At 39.3% G+C, this 24,218-nt stretch overlaps 1 protein-coding gene across 1 annotated transcript in view; it reads left to right on the top strand.

Annotated features, from left to right (window-relative positions):
• Nucleotides 1–22,786: 22,786 nt before the first annotated feature.
• LOC112433408 (alpha-tectorin-like) overlaps nucleotides 22,787–24,218 on the top strand; it is a 31,983-nt gene continuing 30,551 nt past the window's right edge. The window contains exons 1-5 of the mRNA XM_076882123.1: nucleotides 22,787–22,841; nucleotides 23,011–23,140; nucleotides 23,303–23,546; nucleotides 23,850–24,006; nucleotides 24,131–24,218. Coding sequence (XP_076738238.1) covers nucleotides 22,787–22,841; nucleotides 23,011–23,140; nucleotides 23,303–23,546; nucleotides 23,850–24,006; nucleotides 24,131–24,218 — 674 coding nt within the window. The remainder of the gene's footprint in view (nucleotides 22,842–23,010; nucleotides 23,141–23,302; nucleotides 23,547–23,849; nucleotides 24,007–24,130) is intronic.

Here is a 24,218-nt window from a genome sequence, read left to right as displayed (position 1 = left end):
CATCAAGCACTGATAGCTTTTTACTTGCTTGAATCCCCTTGTGATCACCTTTACTAAATATCTACAACCAATCTGTTCATATCCTGGTTTTCTTCAATTTTGAAAATGAAAATCTAGCAGCAGCCTTCTCATTTCTTTGTGGTGTTTTGTTCTGTGTTTTACAGGCCCACAGAGGAGGACAGCTCGAAGGCGGGCGAGGGAAGGGTCCCAGGACGGTCCATCGGCGGTGGAGCTGGCTATCCTGGAGACCCTAAAGAGGCCACGCCCGTCTGCAACTGAACATTTCCTCCTCAGCCTTGTTCCTGCTCTGGAGAGCATGCCGCCTCAGACACGAGAATTCGTGAAATTCCAAATTTATAAATCAGTTTATGAAAACAGCACAGCTGTGCTAAATTTGGAAACATTGGACCCTAATTGTGTGGATGCTTTAAGCATCCACACTATTGAGTTCCTCTTGGGACTTCCGCACACTTTTTGGCACTTAACTACTTCCACAATTTTCAGCCAATTTTCACCGTTCAAATTTTAAAATATTCTGCTATTTCTGCTAATTCCTGCTATGTCTTTTGGTATTTTTCACTATTATACTTTTTAAAATATTAAGCTTAATTAGTCCCATTGAAATGAATGGGAAACTTCTGCAATTCTGCTAAAATTTGCTTGTTTCTGAAACTTAACTACTTCCTCATATTTTCACGTAGAACAACCATTCAAACTTTAAAATGTTCTCAAATTATGGGGCTATTCAGGTATGATTCAGCTTTTTCAAATCTTTTACCGTTTTACCTTTATGCCTCTTAAAGTTTTCAGTTGCAAAATTGTGATTTTTCACAAAATACATGCGTTGTTATGGTTGCTATGCACTTGGCTTCCAGTGTGCCACTGAAGGTTTTGCAGTCTTCTCTTCATGTCCGAACAACTTCTTGCTACTTGCTCAATCTTCACTCAACTTCCACAAATTATACATCAAAACGTAGGTATTTTTGCTGGGTTTCCGAAAATGTCACTATCATTGTTGTGGTATTCATAGAACTTTCGCAAATCTCCTCAGACCAACACAATGTCGGAAAACTCTCCATATAAAGTGAATGGAGAGTTTGTTCAAAATCACCGCTGCATTTCTGTAATGAGAGGCATATTCGAATCGTCATATCTCCTTAACGAAGCAAAGTTAAGACATGAGGCTTGTCCCGGTATATCTTCAGACACTCGTGACGCTCACAATTCAAGAATTTCTTTCTCACGTATTACCGTTCTGAAATGAGTTGGACTTGTTTGAGGGTAGGAAATTCGTCCGTCGCTCAGATTTCTTCAGATTTCAAACTCTGGAAATGAACCACTTTTTTCTCTCAGCATAACTTTTTGTTGGATTTCCATAGAGACCTGAAAATTTCCATGACTGTTCACCAAAGCCTGCTGTCTCTTATGGTGAAAGAATGATATCGATACTCCAAATAGATTTCAAGTTACAAAGCGTTGTTTGAGGGCAAGTCAAGCCAGTTTTTGCTTCGCTCTACTCAGTTATGGTGCATTAGAAGTCAAATATCTTTAATAATTCACATTTTAATGATAAATTGTCAACACTGGAAGATTCCCCCATCTCTTCTGAACAAAACGGTGTAAGAATGACCGCTCTAGCCCCTACGGTTAGGAAATTATGGTCATTTGTTTGAGGGGAGTCGTCACTATGAGAAATAGGCTGCAATAATCCTGTGCCTCTCTGTGCTGCGTGTGTAAATAGATGCACCTGTTTTGGCGGGAAAAAGTACACAGGCTCTCTGATTGGTGGATTCAAATTCAGCAGCTCCCAGGCTGACCTAGAAACTTACTTCTCTCTCCCTGTGCATTTTTTTGCTGATTTTTTCATTTAACAAGTATATTTGAGGGACCCTCAGCATGTTCAGCATTTTTTCAGCTGTCCATTTTGCTTTTCCAATTTTTCTGTTTAACTTATTACTATTGTGCTAAATCATACTATTTCTGCTATTTTATAAGATTTGTGCAAAATATAGTATTTCTGCCAAATATAGTATTTCTGATTATTTATAGTTTTTCTACTAAATCATAGTACAGTATTTCTGCTTTTTATAGGATTTGTGCTAAAACATAGTATTTCTACTAAATGTAGTATTTATGCTTAATCATACTATTTCTGCTTTTCATAGAATTTGTGCCTAATATAGTATTTCTGCTAAATTACAGTATTTATGCTTTTTATACTATTTGTGCTAAAACATAGTATTTCTACTAAATGTAGTATTTATGCTTAATCATACTATTTCTGCTTTTTATAGGATTTGTGCCTAATATAGTATTTCTGCTTTTTATAGGATTTTTGCTCAAACATAGTATTTCTACTAAATGTAGTGTTTATGCTTAATCATACTATTTCTGCTTTTTATAGGATTTGTGCTTAATATAGTATTTCTGCTAAATTATAGTATTTCTGCTTTTTATAGTATTTGTGCTAAAACATAGTATTTCTACTAAATGTAGTGTTTATGCTTAATCATACTATTTCTGCTTTTTATAGGATTTGTGCTTAATATAGTATTTCTGCTAAATTATAGTATTTCTGCTTTTTATAGTATTTGTGCTAAAACATAGTATTTCTACTAAATGTAGTATTTATGCTTAATCATAGTATTTCTATATATTTCTGCCAGGTCCCCAGGCAGCCAATCCTCTGTGAGGACTGAGACATTCAAATTTTCAAATCAGGGCCTGCACGGCTTCCCACTCAATCATATATGTGTCCTGAGGCATTCAAATTTGCATATTGGGGCCTTCATGGCTTCTAAGCCAGCCAATCATATCTGAGGGCTGAGGAATTCAAATCCACAAATCAGGGCCTGCACGGCTTCCCAGCCAGCCAATCATATATGTGGTCTGAGGCATTCAAATTTGCATATTGGGGAATTCGTGGCTTCTAAGTCAACAAGTCATCCATGTCATATATCTCTAAAAATTCATATTTTAATGATAAATTGTCAACACTTGAAGATTCCCCCATCTCTTCTGAACAAAACGGTGTAAGAATGACCGCTCTAGCCCCTACGGTTAGGAAATTATGGTCATTTGTTTGAGGGGAGTCGTCATTATGAGAAATAGACTGCAATTCGGTTGTTCAGTGATGACGCGACGAATCCTACTTCCGGGTCTAAAGTAGTCTGCGTTTAATATGGCATTTGTGTTGTTAACATGTTTAATGTTATGTATTTTCTTCTATTTGATCTCAAAAAGCTCCTAAAACAGTCAGCGATCACTGTTGACCTCCCTCGGCTTTTATTACCGCTAATCATTTATTTAAGCTCAGTTTTTAAAACCTTAGGATGTAACTACAGCCCAGCCCATGCAGCAGTATATGAATGACTAACCTCGTATTGTGGATGGATTATCTCAGTTGTTCTCCTGGCTGAAGTTTGGTCCATTTACAGCATCCTGCCATGCAATTACATTTGTTCCTGACCACCGAGAACACTCACGGTAACTTTTATCAAGTGGAAAAAAAGTTAGCTTGTTTATATTATGCTAACATAGCTGTGTCGCTAGCGGTCACGTAGCACATCATTATATACCAGCTAGCCAAACTTCAGTAACCCTACAAACGTCACTGCTGTTTAGCTTTCTGTCTTCATTTATGTTGGAAGTGATAACAGAGCTGTACGTTTTAATTTGTTTCCAAAACCCCGCAGTCAGGACATGCTATATTGTATTTAGATAGAAGCTAGTGAGCTAACTCCCTGCTAACTTCTAACTCCGTTAAATGTCATAAATTCCGTTTTCATGGATGCCTGGATGTTAAACTCAATTGTTACACCTGGTAGAGCAGAACGCTGATCATTTTATTAAAGATGAAAGACTTTAGACAGTTTTTCAACTCACAGTAATGCCATAGTGATCGTTTGATATATGGACCTGCAGCGGAGTTTAGACCCAGACACGGCTAGTGACGTCAGACTGAACAACCGGATAATCCTGTGTCTCTCTGTGCTGCGTGTGTAAATAGATGCACCTGTTTTGGCGGGAAAAAGTGCACAGGCTCTCTGATTGGTGGATTCAAATTCAGCAGCTCCATGGCTGACTGAGCTAGAAACTTACTTCTCTCTCCCTGTGTGAGTGAGTGTGTGTGTGTGTGTGTGTGTGTGTGTGTGTGTGTGACAGAGAGAGAGAGAGAGAGAGAGAGAGAGAGAGAGAGAGAGAGAAGGCCTTTTAATGGGATGATCTCATTCTAAGATTCAAATTCAATATATTTAGACTGGTTGACTGAATTGGATCTTGTGTGTGTGTCTCTCTGTGCATGTGTGTTTCCTTATGTGTACATATTTCTGATTGTGTGGCTGTTATATATTTTTTTTGCTGATTTTTTTCATTTAACAAGTATATTTGAGGGACCCTCAGCATGTTCAGCATTTTTTCAGCTGTCCATTTTGCTTTTCCAATTTTTCTGTTTAACTTATTACTATTGTGCTAAATCATACTATTTCTGCTATTTTATAAGATTTGTGCTTAATATACTATTTCTGCTTTTAATAGGATTTGTGCTTAATATAGTATTTCTGCTTTTTATAGGATTTGTGCTTAATATACTATTTCTGCTTTTTATAGGATTTGTGCTTAATATAGTATTTCTGCTAAATGTAGTATTTATGCTTAATCATACTATTTCTATATATTTCTGCCAGGCAGCCAATCCTCTGTGCGGACTCAGACACATATCACATATCAGGGCCTGCACGGCTTCCCAGCCAGCCAATCATGTCTGAGGTCTTCCGTTTCCTCTCTCGTCATATCTCAGCAACGGTTGTACAAAGAGCAATGAAAATCGCAGTCAAAGTACACCAAAGTCCGCTGATTCACCCAGTACAAGAATTATGCCTCTAGTCCACCTAGTTTTTGAGTTACACAACGTTTTGTAACTCCAAAAAACGGCTTTTTTCGCCTCTCACCGGGATCTAATTCTGACTGCTCATCACCCTGTTTTTCAAAACGGCTCCTCTCTTTCCCAGTGGCGCAGTTGGTAATGACACGGGTCTGCAAGCCAAAGATCGTGGGTTCGATTCCACCTTGGTCAACATGTTTTTTTCCCTACAAATTAATACACTGTCACAGACCAGTAATTCATATTCATCATTTATTACAATTCTGCAAACTTTTATGATTTTACCAGCTTTTCTAATATGGACCTCACATTCTTAACACTCCATGGCACAAATACTCTTCCCTTTAGGCTCTGTGTATGTGTGTGTGTGTATCAATATTTCTCCCATTTTAAAGTATTACTCCTCCATAATTGTATTTCTGTTAAATCAAAGTACTTTTACTACATCTTAGTACTTCTGCTCAATCATAGTATTTCTGCTAAATCATTGTTATTATGCTATATTGTAGTATTTCTGCTCAATCATACTATTTCTACTATATTATATTTTTCTTTCTAAATATAGCATTTCTGCTATATAATTGTATTTCTGCTATGTTATAATATTTGTGCTAAACCAGAGTATTTGTGCTTTATCATAGTATTTCTGCCAAATTATAATATTTGTGCTAAAACATAGTCTTAATTTAAAATTACAATATTCATAGTTCATCACAGTGTCTCTGGTAAATCACAGTATTTCTGCTATGTTGTACTATTTTTCTAAATCATAGTGTTTCTGTAATGCTTAAGTATTTTTGTCTAAATATATTCTTTCTGTTATCTTATACTATTTCTCCTAAATTCTTGTATTTTTGAGAAGTTATGTTTCTGGTAAGTTACAATATTTCTGCTAAGTTCTGCTATGCTATTGTATTTCTGCCAAGTATTATGTTTCCTCTAAGATATTGCAGTTCTGCTAAGTTATTCCATTTTAGCAAAGTTCCTTTGCTTCTGCAAAGTTTTTACAATTTCTGCAACTTTTCAGCTTTTTCAGCTACTTTTTGCATACAGCTTCAGCTTTAAAGCATCCACACTGCATTTTCGCAGGAAATGCAAATTTTTCTAGTGATCAGTAGTTTTCTGATGAGGCAGCAGCTCTCCAGAGCAGAAACAATGTTCTTATGTTTATCCTCCTTCTCCCTGAGGCTCTTCCACTCCAAGCTGGGTCCTTTTTATTCCTGTCTGTCTGTAAATAGTTAGATTTCATATATTTATGTTATTTATGTCCTTTTGTTACTGAATTTATATATTTTATCAAATAAACATTTATAATGACAAATGTCTTTGTTCTACTACACAGCAAATATTGGCACCCGACTTGACAAAAGTAGAATTTGTTTCATATTACACTAATAACAAAACATACTAATACAGTGGGATGCATAAGTTTGGGCAACATTGTGAAAAGTAATTATTTTCCTGTACAAATCGTTGGTTGTCACAATAAAAATTGTCAGTTAAATACATCATATAGGAGACACACAGTGATATTTGAGAAGTGAAATGCAGTTCACTGGATTTACAGAAAGTGTGCAATAACTGTTTAAACCAAATCAAGCAGGTGCATAAATTGGCAACACAAAAAAAGAGAAATAATATAAATATGTAGTGTATATCAATGTGTGTGTCTCCTATATGATATATGTAAGTGACATTTTTTACTGTAACAGCAATTCATACAGGAAAATAATGACTATTAATAAGGTTGCCCAAACTTTTGCACCACACTGTATACAGGAACATAGTGAAAACAAGTTGCAGAGTAAAAAGAGGTTAGTTTATTTTGGCGTAGAGCTCCATTTATTAAGAAAAATTTAAAAAGACAGGAACACTCTTTAGAGGTTTGTGGGTGGCTCTTAAAAGAGCCGTTGTGGGGAAGTCACTCAGACTTCAAACAGGCTACTCCTTTGGTTGCCAAGACACGGCTCCCTCTGCCGAGAAGTGAGCCATGAACTTCTCCCTCACCAGGACAGCCTCTGAACGTGATGGTCCTGAAGGAGTCCCCAGTGGCAAGGAACCTGGACAAAATTGTTTAAAATGAGTATTATGTGTACTGCAGTTACAAAATACATTATTGAAATTCCAAAATTACAAATTACAAAACATAATTCTTATATAAAACATTTTGTAATTATAAGGATAATTACATGATATATTTTAGATATAATCCAAAACAGTCTGCGGTGATTATATACAAATATTCAACTATCCCAGAATTAAACCAGGTCTAAATAAAAAAAAGGAGTGAGTATCACTACAAAGATTAACCCACATTGGTCCTAATACCAGTTTGATATCAGCAAACACCGAGAGCATACCTATGACACCACAGCCATGCTATCATTCAAACACTGATAACAGCATAAATCGAATTAAATCGGGACTTGATGAGACCGTCTGAGTATCACTAGGAATATTATCGGTAAACACCGACAGCATTCACTGTTAGCATAGCACATCCATGATAGCAGTGTATAAATGGATGGTTTAGCATATTAGCACAGGTATCAATAAAGGACTACCGTATTAAATACTTTTACTAACCTCAGGCAGACGGACAGGCGCTCTGCAGGTGGGATTGAGCGCCTGTAGTTGGTGTCTAGGCGGGCGATGCTGGGACCGACGAGGGAAAGCAGGTTCTCAAACTGGCCGACGGTGATAGCGCTGGAATCGGCCGTCATCCAGGCGCAGCTCCTGGAGCAAATGGTGAAACTCACCAAACTGCTCACGCCTCTGGAGGACCTGATGGACCCAGGTACAGCGAGGACGTCTTTTACGCTGCTGCTCTGCTCTCCACAGTAAATAGAGAAGGGAGACTCTCTCTTCAAGCGCTAGCTCGAAAGCTGCCATCTTGCAAAGATACCGGTCTGGCACAACTTCCTCCCACATTCCTCCCACATTTCCGGTTCACGCGCGTCAAAATATGATATTTTGACGCGCGATGGACTTTTCTTGGACACGCGTTGAGACGCGAATGTACACGCGTCAATTTAGGGGCGTTTGGGGCGTTTTATTCGCATCCATCGCGTTCGGTGTGAACACACCGTAAGGAACTGGTTGTGGACTTCGGGAGGTCCAGAGAAGGTCCCCTGCCGGTTCAGATAGAGGGGGAGGAGGTGGAGGTGGTCAACAAGTACAAGTACCTCGGGCTGTGGGTGGACAACAAACTGGACTGGTCATGCAACACAGAGCACCTGTATAAAAACACCCAAAGCCGACTGTACTTCCTCAGGAGGCTGAGGTCTTTTAACATCTGCAGGAAGCTCCTGAGGATGTTTTACCAGTCAGTGGTTGCTGGAGTACTTTTCTATGCTGTGGTGTGCTGGGGGAGCAGCACAGCAAAGAAGGACTCATCCAGGCTGGAGAAACTGATCAGGAAGGCTAGCTCTGTGGTCGGCATGAAGCTGGACACTCTGGTGACAGTGGCAGAGAAAAGGACACTAAAAAAACTGCTGGACATTATGGACAATGCTGGGTATCCTCTGCACACGGCCATAAACAACCAGAGGAGTCTGTTCAGTGACAGGTTGCTTCTCCCAAAGACAAGAACCAACAGACTTAAAAACTCCTTTGTCCCACACGCCATCAGACTGTTTAACGCCTCTCTGGAGGGGAGAGGGAGGGGAAACAGGAGGACAAAGGAGGGGGGAACAACTAAGCTGTAGCGCCTCTTCACTTCACTGTGCAATACCTTTGTGCAATACTCTTGTTAATAGTCAACGGTGCAATAGACCTCAATACTTTAAATGTGCAATTCACTTGTATTTTTATTTTTATTCCTATTTATTCTATTTATCCCCTTCGTATATTTATATGTCTCTGTATTTATATATGTGTGTGTGTGTGTGTGTATATATATATAATATTCTGCTCACGCTCTGTAACTTCTTTTTTTTTTTTTTTTTTTTCTTATCTTATCTTATCTCTCTCTTATCTGGTCTACAGCCAATCAGGATGCAGAACACAATGTGCTGAAAAAAAAAAAGAAGAAGAAAAAGAAAAAACTACGGAGCCCTGCAAGGGACATGGGAGAACAAAAATGAAGATGAACTTTTGCGAGATTTCGCAAAAGTAACTCGGGATCTCGCAAACGTTTTGCGAGATCTCACAAAATAGGCTGCATCCTTCAGAGGCTGCCAGCTTGAAGCTGACAACCCAGGCGACGAAGGCTGGCCCAATTCAAAGGCTGCTCCAAATGTGTCCTTTGTGGGCCAGCCTTTTCAGGCGAGAATGTAGCTGTGTACACTTCAAATATCTGCTTGTTTTATCAAGACATCATATATTTGCAAAGGTGCTCCAACGTTTTTGGAGATGTCTGTTACCCACCAGTTTGAAGTTTTGCGAGATCTCGCAAAAGTTCATCTTCATTTCTTTTCTCCCATGTCCCCTGCGGGGCTCAGTAAAAAACAAAGCATGCAAAATTTCATGCGAAACAGCAAGGCAGCGAAAGGTGAAACGTGTTATAGTGAGGGACCACTGTATTGAAAAATTAATTACAGTATAATTTGTTTCTCCTTTCCTGTAAAATACCTACAATTTAGGCCCTATTTAAAATTATTTATGCAGTACTTGAATGTAGTTAAATAAGAGTTATCCTCTTATTCGAGTGTACCTATTTTGCCTGGTGATTTTGTGTCATTATACACATTAGACAAAGAAATTTAGAACCAAATTTTACATTTCATACTGGTGTTTACTATATTATACTATGTGTCTGTATCAAGTATCAGTGTCTCCTTTGTCTCCTTCTTCTTGGCTTGGTAACATGTAACAACTGAACATGTTGGCATTTTACAATTATCCCCTCTTTCTGTCAGCATTATAGATTCAGCTGTGTTGTAAAGTTAATAGGCTAAATAGGATAAGTGATGTGTCCTAAAGTATCCTTCAGATCAATGACTAGATGCTGAAAAAAAAAAAGAGCTCACCTCTTGGGTCGCAGTTGCCTTTGTCTTCATCCACAAGTACACGGTTAATTTTTAAAACAGCTCCCCCAAGTTTCTTTAAATAAAATACCCCCATCCACATAAAACTAAAAAGAAAAACCCATCTCAAGCGTTGTCAAGACCCAAACAAACATATAACCCTAATCTGACTGAAAATCAGAATCAGAATCAGAATACTTTATTGATCCCTAGGGGACATTATTTTTTGTTACAGTGCTCCATTATAAACTAACATTAACAAGACATACACTACACTAACTAAGAATAGCACAATATATACACACACACACACACACACATATATATGTACATAAAAGTCACTTATCAATAAATAGCTGAAAAAGAAACATGTGTACACAGCAAATCCAGCATGTCCAAATTAACACTGTCGGATTTGATTTCAACACTATTAAAGTGTCTATATGGGTCCACACCAGAGAGTGTTAATTTAACTCTTTTTGGAGAGTTGGTACGTTAACTCTGATTTAGTGTTAAACACCAAATCTGTCTGGAGTTGATAATTTAACACTTAGTGTTAAGAGTTTATATATTAACTCTCAAAGAGTATTTTAGTTTAACTACTTAAGAGTTATCTTCTAATTCATTCTAAAAAGCGGGAATTTTACTGTTCTGAACTTCTAGAAATTTCTTTTGGAAATAAACATTTACTAAAAAGATGCAATGGTTTTTGAAAAACATTTATTCTGAACTGTGCACCACAATTTCAAAACATTTTCTGAAAGATGTAACAGTATACATGTTCTCACTTTCATTAGAATTTTTATTTCATTTCTTCAATACAATATGCATGTCCTTCATTCATCCCTTTGTGGAACTTCAACGCACTTCTGCTCTCCCCCATATTCCATCTTCACAAGCATATCCTGTGTGGAGATTGAATAAAAATTAGTTGACACTAATTAATGGCACAAATAATCCAGTAAACAATTGCAGCACAGTAAAAAAAAAAAAAAAAAAGGAATCCTCTTTGAGCCATTACTTGTGTAAAGTATTTTCCCAAAAGACAAAGACACAGGCAACAGGTAATACTGAACTAAATGTAAAACCTCAACCTTTTTAATTTTTACCTAAACCGTGTGCACAAAACTCTGGAGGGATCTAAATGCTAACGTAGAATCCAGTCAGGACGTCTGCTACTGCTGTTTGCTCGTTTTTTGTTTTTTTTTATGGGCGATCGTTTTCAGGCTTCAAGTAGCACCATTATACCAACATTTCACATTCTAGACATTGTTTTAGGTGTATTTGACCAAAAGTTTGACTGAAAATTCACATGCAAGCTTTTTTCAAGGCTGTGGTATTTGCCGCAAACAATACCTTTCAGCTAGCTAAAACAGAATATTATGCTATCACCGAGCAACATGGCTAATGCCTTTCACACAGCTTCGTCTCAACTCCAAAGCAGAGGCGGAGCCAGACATTTGAAACACCCGGGGCTTAGCCCTAAAGGGTAGTATGCATGTGGGATTTTTTTTTTTTTTTTTTTTTTTGAGGGGGGGGGGTGTAGAAATGACTGAAAGATTAATAGGCTCTGTTTTGAGTTTTGTTCAAAAAAGAATGACTTCATATAGGGAAAAATATATATCACATGTGCAGGACACCTTAAACTAGTTTTTTAATTAAGCAGCAAGGCAGAACAAAATCGGGGCTGTATCAAGACACAGGGACTAAACCCCAATTCAACCAGACCCAGAACTGATCCGGAATTAAAACAGGACTACAAGAGTTCAAAATCAGGACTACTGAGGACTTAACCAAGACAGAACCAGAATCAGAACTAGATGATAGTAGCACTAAAAATCATCATAGACCTGCACTACACTTATTTTTTTAATTCTACCAAAGTCCACTATTTAGATTGAGAAAAGTTTATATAATTATTTAGCCTTGTTGTGCAAACAAGCCTGCATAACTTAATAAATATAGAATTTGAAAAATAGCAAACCTAAAAAGAAACACTAGGTACGAGATACATGAGTACCTATGATACAGTGATACTTTTGGTAAACAACCATTTGAGTAACATGTGTGTCTCACCTGCTCTTGTTCCACCTCTGTTCTGTCCTCATTCTCCATCTCCCTCTCTGTTCCTCTCTCTCCCTCTTTGTGCTGACAATCATCAAATATACAGTTGAAACCACATATTTATGTACTCTTCAGATCAAAACACAAACACTTTTTTAATTGTAAGATCAAATCAGACTAAATGTTTATTTTTTTAGATTGATAAATATAAAAAACATATTTGTTAACTTTAAGAGTAAAGAGAGAAACTATCTGTATTTCTTAATTGCAAATGGCACCAAATTGTATTCAAAACTGAGCCACACTTATGGAGCTCCACAGTTCTTTTCCTGGTGTTTTGGTTGACATCTCTTGATTTTCCCATGTCAAAGAAACAGGCTCTGTGTTTTGCCTTATATGCATCCACAGCTGTGCCACCAATTTACTCACATGGACTCTACTAACCTATCAGAAGCTTCTTCAGCTCAGAATGGAATCCTCTGGAGTTTTCTTATTAATTAACAATAAACGTAGTGTATATGTACTCCTAAATTTAATGAAAGTGATAAAAAATAGAAGCTCTGTCTCTCTTTATTCTGACATTTAACAAATTCAAAATATATTTCAATATTTATCTAAAACAAAAGTTTACTCTAAATTGATCTTGTACAGTAAAAATGTTTTATGTTTTCTCCCTAAAGTGTATGTAAATATCTGGTTACAAATGTGAATATCCTGCTGTGTACTGAAATCCCTCTTGTTTTGCATAGAAATATACTGAACAACATACAAAGCATAATATATAAAATAACATTTACCTGAGTTTTTTCTTTGAAAGAACCCTCTAATGTCCATTCTTATATTTCAGTACATAACTGAAACCGATTTAGTCGGGGAGGGTAAGAACTGAAAATATGAAATAAACACACGTAAGCTAAGACTCTCTAAAAAAAAATAGCATTTGTTCGGCTTTTCATTTCGCCATTTGTTGATTCACTTGAAGAGCAAGTAACGTAATATTGGTCAAGTGATCAGTTTGATATCAATCTTTCGTGATGCACCATCATATTTACATTATTTGTACGGTATGAATGATTTTCTTTGGTACCTGGTCAAACTTAAGCTCTCCTTAGTATGGTTGGCTGGCTCCGTCTCTCCAACAGCGCACTCACAGGCAGCAGCTGCCCCGCCCCCTCGCTCAGTCGCTTAGTGCCTGAGCTCGGATCATACCAATATCAGGGGGGATTCACGCACAGTCGTAAATTCCCACAGTGTGCACTATGTGCTTCGAATATTGTGTGTACTTTTTGTTTTATACAGTTGTCAGCCAGACATCTAACTATGAAAAAATTACACTCCAAAAGACCCCGGGCTTCTGACAAAACAACCCGGGCTTAAGCCCAGTAAGCCACCCCCACGCTCCGCCCCTGCTCCAAAGAGCCACAGAAGTAAAAGCTCATGATAATAATTGAAACAATCTTTGAAAAAATGACTGTGAATTTACTCTATTGCTGTCATAGCCCCTGTAGGAGTTCAGAGTTAAGAGGTCAAGAGTTAATGTTTCCATTGTAACACCTCCAGATTTGACAGAGAAACACTCATTTTTAACACTCGATTTTAACTACTATCATTTTACACCTCAGAGTTACATTAAAATAATGTGACTCTACTTAGAGTAAAATCAACTCTACTTTTGCAAGAAGACTATTAACACCAAAACATTTAACACTTTTGAATTTGCTGTGTAGCTGTAGCAGTAAACAGTGTGTTAAGTGGATGCGTTGTACAGGGAGATGGCCACAGGCAGGAAAGATTTCCTGTGTCGTTCAGTGGTGCTTTTCGGTAATCTCAGTCTCTCACTGAACGTGCTCCTGTGACTGACCAGCATGTCATGGAGTGGGTGGGAGGTGTTAGCCAACATTGTCTTTATCTTGGACAACATCCTCCTCTCCGACACCACCTTGAGGGAGTCCAGCTCCATCCCCACAACATTACTGGCCTTACAGATCAGTTTATTAAGTCTGTTGGCATCTGCGACTCTCAGCCTGCTCCCCCAGCATGCAACAGCATAGAGGATCGCACTGGCCACAACAGACTTGTAGAAAATCCTGAGCATTTTCTGGCAGATGTTGAAGGACCTCAAAAAATAGAGACGACTCTGGCCCTTCCTGTAAAGTGCTGTGGTGTTTTTAGCCCAGTCCAGTTTATTGTCAATGTGTACTCCAAGGTATTTATAGACCTCCACAATGTCAACACTGACCCCCTGGATTGAAACAGGGGTCAAGTGTTTCCTGGTCTTCCTGAAGTCCACGATCAGTTCCTTGGTCTTTGCCACGTTGAGCTGCAGATGATTCTGCTCACACCACGTGACAAAGGAGTCGACCACAGCCCGGTACTCTGTTTCATCATCCCTGCTGATGCATCCAACCACCGCAGAGTCATCAGAAAACTTCTGAAGATGGCAGGTCTCTGTGCAGTGGCTGAAGTCTGTGGTGTAGAGGGTGAAGAGGAAGGGGGAGAGGACAGTCCACTGTGGTGCCACTATGCTGTTGATTACCTTGTCAGACACACACTGTGGGAGACGTACATATTGTGGTCTTCCTGTCAGGTAATCAACAATCCAGGACACCAGAGAAGCATCCACCTGCATCGCTGTTAACTTATCACTTATCACACACACACACACACACACACACACACACACACACACACACACACACACACACTCTTTGTTTGTATGTAGACGTCCGTCGTATGTTATGACCCTATGCATATTCATGTAACCACAATAAAAGGAGTGCTATGGGGAACCTGGCTGGGAGTCTGACGGAGGTCAAGTGGTGGAACGACACTTGGCTCCAGGCAGGTCTCCCTCATGCATGAGTAACAAGAAGAACTTTGCCTACTTCGTGTCTTGCTTGCTGTGTAATTATATTGTCTTCAACGTTCCAGCGAATAGGTTCAAGCTACAAACCTATCATTAATTGGTCCTTTGAGAGCCGGAGCCCTGGAGTCGACATTCACCAAGGGGAGAAGAGACACGCTGAAAGACTGACGTCAGCCAGGAAGTTCCTGTAGTAAAGTCCCAAGACGTGAGAGTTTGTCATCAGGCCAGTGGATGAGCTGTCTGTTTTCTCTCCTTGATGAATGGCGATCGGCGGGATCCGAGGCTATACTACACGCTAAGCAACACCGAGTAAATTTAGAGTCCAACTCTATAACTGTACGTCTTCGCCGCTCAGTGGGGCGTTGTCCGTGGCCGCTTAGTGGGGATAAATTCGCAGTCTTAGTGGGGCGATGTACAAAGCCGCTCAGTGGGGTTTTTTTGTACAGAAGCATTAAGTCGCAGAGTTGCGCAGTTCGAACTTTTTTGGTTCGCCGTCTTAGTGGGGAGAAATGTAGACCGCTTTGTGGGGTCCGCCGCTTTGTGGGGTATTGAGAAGTTCCGCGGGGTCCAGATTGTGCTGGACAATAGCCCTTTTTTGTGTTGTTGTTGTTGTTGTGTGAGTGTGTAAGGAGCAGAACACGTGGTCTGTGACGTCAGCAGCTGTTGTTGTTATCATGAATTCCTAAGCAACCAAGAGTGTGTCAGAGGGTGACAGACGTTTATGCTGGACTTTGCTCCTGGCAGCACAAAGTATTTAAATAAAAATAAAAGAGAGCAACGGCTCCATGGCTGCGTGGGTTTCACGCAGACCTGAGCCGTGCGGTTAATCGCAGGCTTATAAATGGAAGAGATTCAAATGTTAGAAGTTTTCAGAAAACACATCAGCCTTGAAGAGCGTGTGGAGAAGGCCAGCCCACATCAGCAGCACTTAAGATATGCTCTGGTGAATGGCTTTCCCCCACCCCTTGCTGACACAAAATGTTTATTCTTTAGCTTGTTCGACAACAGCCTGTGCTCCAGACCATAGATTTAATTGAGGTGGATAGTTGTTAAAAGTAATCTGCATTAAGCTTAGGGTTGCTCAAATTCAGTACAATGACATATGAGATGAAGTAAAATAGGCAAATATTTAAACTAATGAAGTGCATAGAGGCACTTGACCTGTGTGAAAGACTGTCGTCTTAATATGAGCCATTGTTGAGATATAGAGCACACCTGTGAAAACAACTGTTACGGATTCAAATATTGGGGATGGATACAAGAGGAAAAGCCAAAAGAAAAACACTGGTCCGGCCGGGTTAAGTCAAACAATGATTTTAATGGTCACACGCGTGGGAGATGGACACTGTACGCAGACAGCCTCAGATCTCAAAATGGTGGAGCATTGATCAAACTCTTATAGCCTCTAGTGGCCCCCACCTAATTATAAAAGCCTAAACATTCACATTCTTTCTCTCACACAGCGCCTAAGCTACGACCTTGGCTCCCTGTTTATCTGCTCCTGCTGAGATGGGGCAGAAAACTGCAGTATGTTCTGTTCTCTTCTAATCAGACAAATAAGGCGATGACTTTCTGCGAACAGTATTTCTTATAACTCAGCAGTATAATGCATCATAAAACAATATCATTCATTCACAATAAATCAGCAGTCTAATGCAATGCAAATCAGTTTAACAAATGCAATAGTTTTCACCTTCTTCTAATTCAGGAGAATAATGCAAACCAAAACTACATAATAATTCACAATCTTTAATTAGGGGTCTAACATGGCATACAATAATATTATAATCCCACACTCCCCCTGTTGAGCTCTTTAGAATAAAGAGCTCACCTACACCCTGCAATCCAGTGTGGCCGGGTTCATTTCTTCTTACCGCTCAGGTCCTTTGTCCCCCTGTTGGGTGAACCATATGTGAGATGGCCTCTGTGTTTGCGCAGTTCAGATGCAAGAAAAACTATTATTACAACAGTAGCAGGTACAGATGACACTCCCCAGTTCTGCCACAGCTTTATTTTGGTGCTACCTTATACCCTCCAGACGTATTCAGACTAGAACCCCTGTCCGAGGAGCTTTTAGCCTCTATTTTATTGCTGCAGCTACCAGTGTCGTCCAGTTGGGTGATCATCTGCTCGTCTTTCTTCAACCTCAGGGGTTAGACAACCCTTCAGTCGTTGCACAGATCAGGGGATTATTCTGCCCCGATTTCAAACAACGATCTGTGTATCCTCCGGTCCTGTGTATCCTCCAGAAAAAGGAACAGGAACGTGTCCCCCTTTTGACCAAGAGCCTCTCGAACCTCGCTGGTCTGGTGTTCCTGGATTTCCGCCAACCCCTTCATGGTTATTGCTGTGTTTATGGGATCCATCCTTTTGAGGTGACTAATCGGAGCCCAAGCGCCATGACACTTGAACCCAGTTGGTGTCTCGGCAGTCACTGTGTCTGTCTCTGCTGCGAAGGATCCTCGTATATCTGTGACCTCGTCTGGTGTCTGTTCTTTTCTCTGTAAGAGACAGAAAACCAAAACACCTCTCTGCCTAGCCCTAATAATCTAATGTTGTTATCTACTGATCTTCTGCCGATTCAGAATTGGTTTAGAATATTCAGAATGTCCCAGGGACTTATTCTAATCATATCCTATGTGTGTGTAAGCGTGTTTGCATTTAGCCCTCTGCACTCAAAGTCAATACCTGCAATATATCAGTCCGGACCATCACGCCGAACGAAGCTTATGACCTTCAAAAGACCAAGTGCCAACTCATTATAAGCACATTTGCAAGGCGTGTCTGAAAATTATTAAAACCACTCATTTTAACAAAAGACATCAAAAACAAATTAGCCATTTTTAATTCTAACATTTGCCCCCCGTTTTCATGTGTTTGCTTCCGCCTACTGTCCCACGGTTTCCTCTTCAGTGTGGTACTCAGCTTCTCATGAACACAGGCATTTTATCATCTAAACGCTATTCAGTTCATTTCAATGATTAACGCTTAAACATGGAAATAATGATTTATGCTTCTCACTGATTCTATAAAAAAGTCCGGAAACCTCTATTAGCTTAAGCTTTACTATACCTACGTCATTAAAACACAAATGAAGTCATAAAAATGTTCATATAATCCTTGTTTGATGTTAAAACTCAACTTCCCCCCTTTTTTGACACATTCCCATGTGTCAAATCAACAGAGCTAGAAAATTAAAAGAAAAGGTTAGTGACCTCGTATCTTAGAAAGTATGAGACTTTCTCCTATCCAGTGTCGTTGCTCCAGTCCTGTCATCCTGTGTTAGGGAATGAAATCATTTTAATTGTCATGTTAGATCTGTTCAACTCCTGGCTCTGCCCAGAGCCTGCGTCCGCAGAATTGCCAAGAAACAAAACCTGTAATAATATGAACTTCACTTCAATATGAACCTGTTGACTATTTCTGAGACAGCAAAGGAAGATTCTCTCCTCCTCGAGGACAGGCACTGACTCCCACTTATCTCCTGGAGCCAACTGTCCCTTATGGAGACACAACAATGCAGCCACAAGGTTTTGCAGATTGTTAAGTTGATCTGTGTGTAATGCTCGGAATCAGGTATGTAATATTAAATGAATGTTGTTTAATCAACTGCCACTACTTAAAACTTAGCAAAAGATATAACTGAATAAAAGAGCACAAAGAAAAGCATGATATCAGTGTTATGTAAGCGCGTGCGGCCTTCTATGCTCGAAGTCACTCCAGTCCATAGATCAGCCAAACATCGCGTTGACTGTAGCTTTTAACCCTCATTAACTTCAGCACAACTCTATAATGAGCAACAAACTGCAATATGTATAAAAGTGATCATAGTTACACCTGCAATGAAAGATTATATGATTATTCTAACACCTGTAAATAGAAGATTAACCTGAGGTTATAACAATCACTGTAAAACAAATGTTAATGTAATGTCAATAGCTTAAAAAATGTTTAATGCAATGCTTGTTATATGATTCTTATGTAATAATAATGCTGATGCTAAAATAACAGTAAAACACCCCCTTTTATCCCGTTTATAACCTTCACACATAAACGTTTATCCATGCCTCTTTTAATTTCACTTCCCCCTGTTTTCCCCTCACTGACCACAGCAGGGGAATCTATGTTTTGATTCAGCCATGAATGCAGCTCACCTAATTAATCACTGAGCCCCACCGTCACTGGCGTCTGACAGGGTGGCGCTGCATACTCTTCCTTTAATGTCACTATTTTCAATCTGTTAATTAGAGTGCTTAAACATGAAGTAGACTACGTCCACAACAAGTCAATACAGCTGTAAATGTGGCCAATTATCAATCTATTACCAATCAATAATGAAAAATAGCTTTTATTTTATGCATGCTTTTAGTCAACCACTCACCCAGAGGGTTACCAATCCCAGAAAATTTCTTCTCCTCATTTAATGAGTCCGTCCTCCTTCCATGCCCTGGTAACTGGTTCATCCAGAGCTGTATCATCTTGAAACATATATGCAACAAGCCAAACCACACCTTGTTCACACCAACACTTTTCCGCCCTGAAGATGTCCAACGCCATCTTAGTCTGGACCAGGGTTTTAATAGTTTTGCAATTTTCATTAGTTTTATTTTTATTTAGTTTCGACTTCAGATTTTCAATTTCCTGTCAGTTGTAATTAGTTTTTACCAATTGTTTGCTAGTTTAGTTTAGTTTCTATTTTTTCTCTGAAAATCCTTAGTTTCAGTTTAGTTTTGATTAGTTTCAGTTATAGCTTTAGTTGTGTTTGCAATAACTAAGTGTAATGAAATCCCCGTTCCATCATATCAGTCATGCTCTTCTGCTTATCCTTGGGTATTGAGACTATTAACTCTTGCAGCACCAGGATGGTCGTAATTTTGGTTCAAGTGAATTGATAAACTTTTTGAAGGCAATTGACTCACACAGTTATGTAGATGTCCCCGTCCTGTTGTCTCGGGATGCATCACGCTGTCTTGCCTGGGGTTAGCTTCTGTTTTCTGGGGAAGAGGGTTGAGTGTGCTCCCTTACCTTCTCAAGGTAAGCTAGGTTAGCCTTCTGGTGTGAGCTTTTCAAGTGCACTTTAAGATTTGTGGGAGTTTTTTCCCTTTAGAAATGCCCCTTTATCCAAAACACAGTCATATTCAAAGTAATCCCAAATTGGACTCTGGCGCTTTCTCCCGACTTTTCCTGACCTGAGTCTGCGCGTGGACGGAGCAGCAACCAGTGTCGCCAACTCCTCAATAAGGAAAATCGCTATTGGTTGTCCTAAAAGTCGCTAGAAGTCGCTAAATGACGTCATCGCCTAATTTGCATAATTGGTCATGCTAATCTCATTGTAACCTAAGTTGTTGGAGAGAGAAATAACATCGTGGAAGAGACATAAAGTGAGTAAAAAACGTCCTAAATGCATTTAGAGTCTATTTAGAACTATAAATTAAATTTCTTTTAGCAATTATTGTTTTTTTGTTTTTTTGACACAATTCCAACCCTGCTCCTTTACCTGGGCTTGGACCGGCAAAAGTGACCCGAAATAGGCACTCTTGTGGAGTTACTTTGTGTGTTTATAACTAGTTTTAAACCTTGTGATCCACAAAACAGCATAAGAGTAAAACAGTAAAACAAGAACTGACTGCGTTACAGCATCCGCTGCTTGTTGAGAGTAAAAGTGATACACGCTTTCACGTCTTTTTTTTAGCTAAGGGGTCTGAAAACTCGCTAAATATAGCGACAAAGTTGCTAAGTTGGCAACACTGGCAGCAACACAGATGACACGACTAACGTACTGCCACCTGCTGGCATAATGAGACAGCAAGAAAAAATCTGGAAACTAAACTTCATCTTCACCCTTGACTATCGTATGTCACACACACATCAATGAAAACGAAACACATTTTGCTATAAATTCAGTTAATTTTAGTTAGTTTTGTGAACACTCATTACAGTTTTAGTTAGTTTTCCTTTTTTGTTTTTATTTTTATTTCTGTTAACGAAAATGTTTTTTCACTTCTAGTTTTCGTTATTTCGTTAGTTTTTGTTAACGATAATAACCTTGGTCTGGACTGTCAATGGTGACTTTAATGCTGACTGTTCCGACAATCCATTTTATAACATTTCCTGGTCAGATTAGCCAATCTCTGTACACTGGAATAAACATAATCAACATGGTCAATATTTTTCCTGCGTGTTATTTCACCATCTTATCAATTCCAATGCTCCATCCTTATGTGGTTTGCGACATTATGTTTATCCACTCTGTCTCTAAGTGTTTGAAGAATTTTTCAAGTTTGGGGTCAAATTTTGAGAATTTGACCATAAGTGAAAGTTATGGTGTTATCACCCCCTTCGGGGCTTACCTTTCCCAGTTTTGATGATATTCCTCCCTATTCTTTGCAAGTACCCCCTTTTGGTGGCGAGAAACTGTTGGTGTGGTCAAGTGGGTGCTGTAAAAACAAAAGCTCAGGACAGAACAGTTATCAGTCATGTACTCACACACAAAATTAGCATATATCGAATTTCATATTGATCCTCTGAGTGTAATGGTACATTTTAATTTGAATTTCTCAAAGCTAAACACAATATTTTTCTTTATTTTGCTCTTGTTCTTGTGCAGCACCACCCCTCAGCACATGCCCCTGTCGGTTATATCTGTACTTTTCTGAATTATTGACTATTTCAATGAAAGGACCTAAAAGACGGGGACCAGTGTTTATTATTACATATCTCCATTTTGAGTGTGACAAGTCTATCATTCCCCTGTTATTCACAGACCTCAATAGAGGGTTTTTTGGCTTTTTTTTTTCCTCTATAAAAGTTAATTGACTCTTTACAGTGGCCTGCTATGGTTAATAATAACACGTTCAGTCATGAGTGAAATCAAACCTTTTCTTCACTTTAGCATTTAACATTCCCAACAATATAATGTGATACATTAATTAAAACACAGCTACTAAAACACAATTTTCTTAATGCAAACATCAGTAACTCAAAATTAGCAACCAAAGGGTTAAGTCTGCATTTCACACTCATGTGAAGCTACAGCCTCCCCCTTTAGTCTCTGTCATCCTTCTGTTCCTGCAAAAACAAAACGAAGCAAAACAAAACATCCACCCTTCTTTTACAGGCTGGGTGAATTGTTTGTGGACATTTACTAATCCTAAAGTCGGTACCGTTTTTGTCTCAGTATCAAGTCAGTTAAAACTTTTAGTCGTCAGTCCATCACAGTCCAGTCACATGCATACATCCACACACATTCATACCAGATATTGCTGATAATGGAGTCTCACGTGCAACCTATTCGAGCCTCCATCACCAGCAAGATGACGTCATCATTTTAAAGGAAAACAGTTCCTTGTGTTTTTTTTGGACTGGATTGACTCGCTGCAATCCTTTTAGGCTCAGGACTTCTCATGTGATCAATGTCCCATCTTTCTCCCAAGCCCATTATAATCATGGAGAAAAATACTTTGCGACTGTTTTCAGTAAGAATATTTTATAGCGCTTTAAAGTTCAATCTCTCAGGCCTGAGAGATTCACATTCTTTCTCTCACACAGCGCCTAAGCTACGGCCTCCTGCTGAGATGGGGCAGAAAACTCCAGTATATTCTGTTCTCTTCTAATCAGACAAATAAGGCGATGACTTTCTGCGAACAGTATTTCTTATAACTCAGCAGTATAATGCATCATAAAACAATATCATTCATTCACAATAAATCAGCAGTCTAATGCAATGCAAATCAGTTTAACAAATGCAATAGTTATCACCTTCTTCTAATTCAGGAGAATAATGCAAAATATTTCTAACATTTTGAGTTATTTTCCAGTGTTAGAAAATCAGCACTGCTCAGTGTTAGCCATTGTTAATCTTCAAAACTGACTAGGTTACTTTTAAACATATAACACTGTCAAAGTGTTAATTTAACACTCAATAGTGTTGTATTTAACACTCAGAGGTGTGCACCCATATAGACACTCTCCAGTGTTAATTTAACACTGGAGATTTTGCTGTGTAACATGAGTTTTGTGCGGTTCTGCTTAGGACTTGGAAGTCTACATCAGTGGTATCAAGGTGACTACAGTGTACAAGAATACAATACAAGATATCAGTGGATGCAGACACTTAGGTTGGTGAATCTCAGGCTCATTACTTTGACTCTGGGATGTTACAGGGAGTGCTGTGCCTTTCTGCTTGCTCTTGTTGGTTTTTAAACTAAAGTAAACCGTCCATCACTTCTCAGGTATTGCATATGAACCTGACACTGTGGTGAGCGCTGATCCAGAAACCTGCTCCAAACTCACCTGCTCTGAAACTGCAGTCCTTGAAACCATTGGCTGTGGTCCACTGGAGCGTTGTCAAGGAAACAACACGTGAATATAACCCCATTTATATTTAAAAGAAAGATCTGATGCGTTAAGGGATTTTTTTTTAATGTAATTTAATTAATTTTTTTTATTTAGTGTATTTGGTCTCTTCCTCATCAGCGGCTTATGAGGTTAGTGGTTGATTGTTTTCTTCTTTGCTTCCATCAGCTGTGTAGTGGACACCACCTGTACTGTGACTGGCCCAACTGTCATCAACGTCCACGGCCAACTCAACTTCATCAAGGATCGGTGTGCTTACTCTCTGGTTTCTATTCCGTCAATCCCAAACCTGTACCTCGTGGCAAATTTCAGAGACCGCCATCATGAAGATGTGAGCTTATTGGACAGCGTGATACTGCGTCTAGATGGGCCAGGTGTTCATATTCACCTGGAACAAGGCGGGAGAGTTTGGGTAAGCTGCGTCAGGCAAGCTAAGGGTACATCTTTAACCATATTGCCATGTACATTGTTGCAGCCATTCCCCGATTCTCAATGGTGCTCATGGCAATTAATTAATGGTCATAACAATTCGGTCGATTGTTGGTCAGTGGTGCAAGTTTAGGTTATGCAAAGAAACTGCTGTGTTTCCTCGCATCGTTCTTCTCAGGGCTGTTAGAAGCAGTTCTTTCAGAGCTGTTGCTGTGAAATCAGCCTGTTTGTGTGTTTGACATGTTTCACTCAGTGTTTCCTCCACTTTATCTCTGCTGTGATGCAGCTGGACAACTTCATGTTGACCCTTGAAAGTTTGCCTCAGCTGGTTCATGGTGTGCAGCTCTCTCAGGACCAAACTGGAGTCACTGCCAAGCTGTCGCTCTCCAACCTCAACATTTCTGTCTTCTTTGACGGCTACACCGCACAGATCCTCTTAGAAGGTACAGAAGATAAAGTTTAATTCATGTAACGTAAACTGTAAACTGTGCTGTTATTTATTCTTCTGTGTTTGTCCAGTTTGAATATTGATGCTGATCTGACTCATTCTGTCCTGATCCTCTGCAGGACCTGCTGGTTCATCTGTGGAGGGTCTGTGTGGAAACTCCAGCAGGTCTCTGAGTGACCTGAGGCTCTCTGAGTACAGCTCCACCAG

The sequence above is a fragment of the Maylandia zebra genome, linkage group LG3 (genome assembly GCF_041146795.1).
Source record: "Maylandia zebra isolate NMK-2024a linkage group LG3, Mzebra_GT3a, whole genome shotgun sequence".
NCBI classification, from domain to species: domain Eukaryota; kingdom Metazoa; phylum Chordata; class Actinopteri; order Cichliformes; family Cichlidae; genus Maylandia; species Maylandia zebra.
Note: the sequence above shows the minus strand (reverse complement) of the source record. Positions and strands in the feature narration are given on the sequence as shown.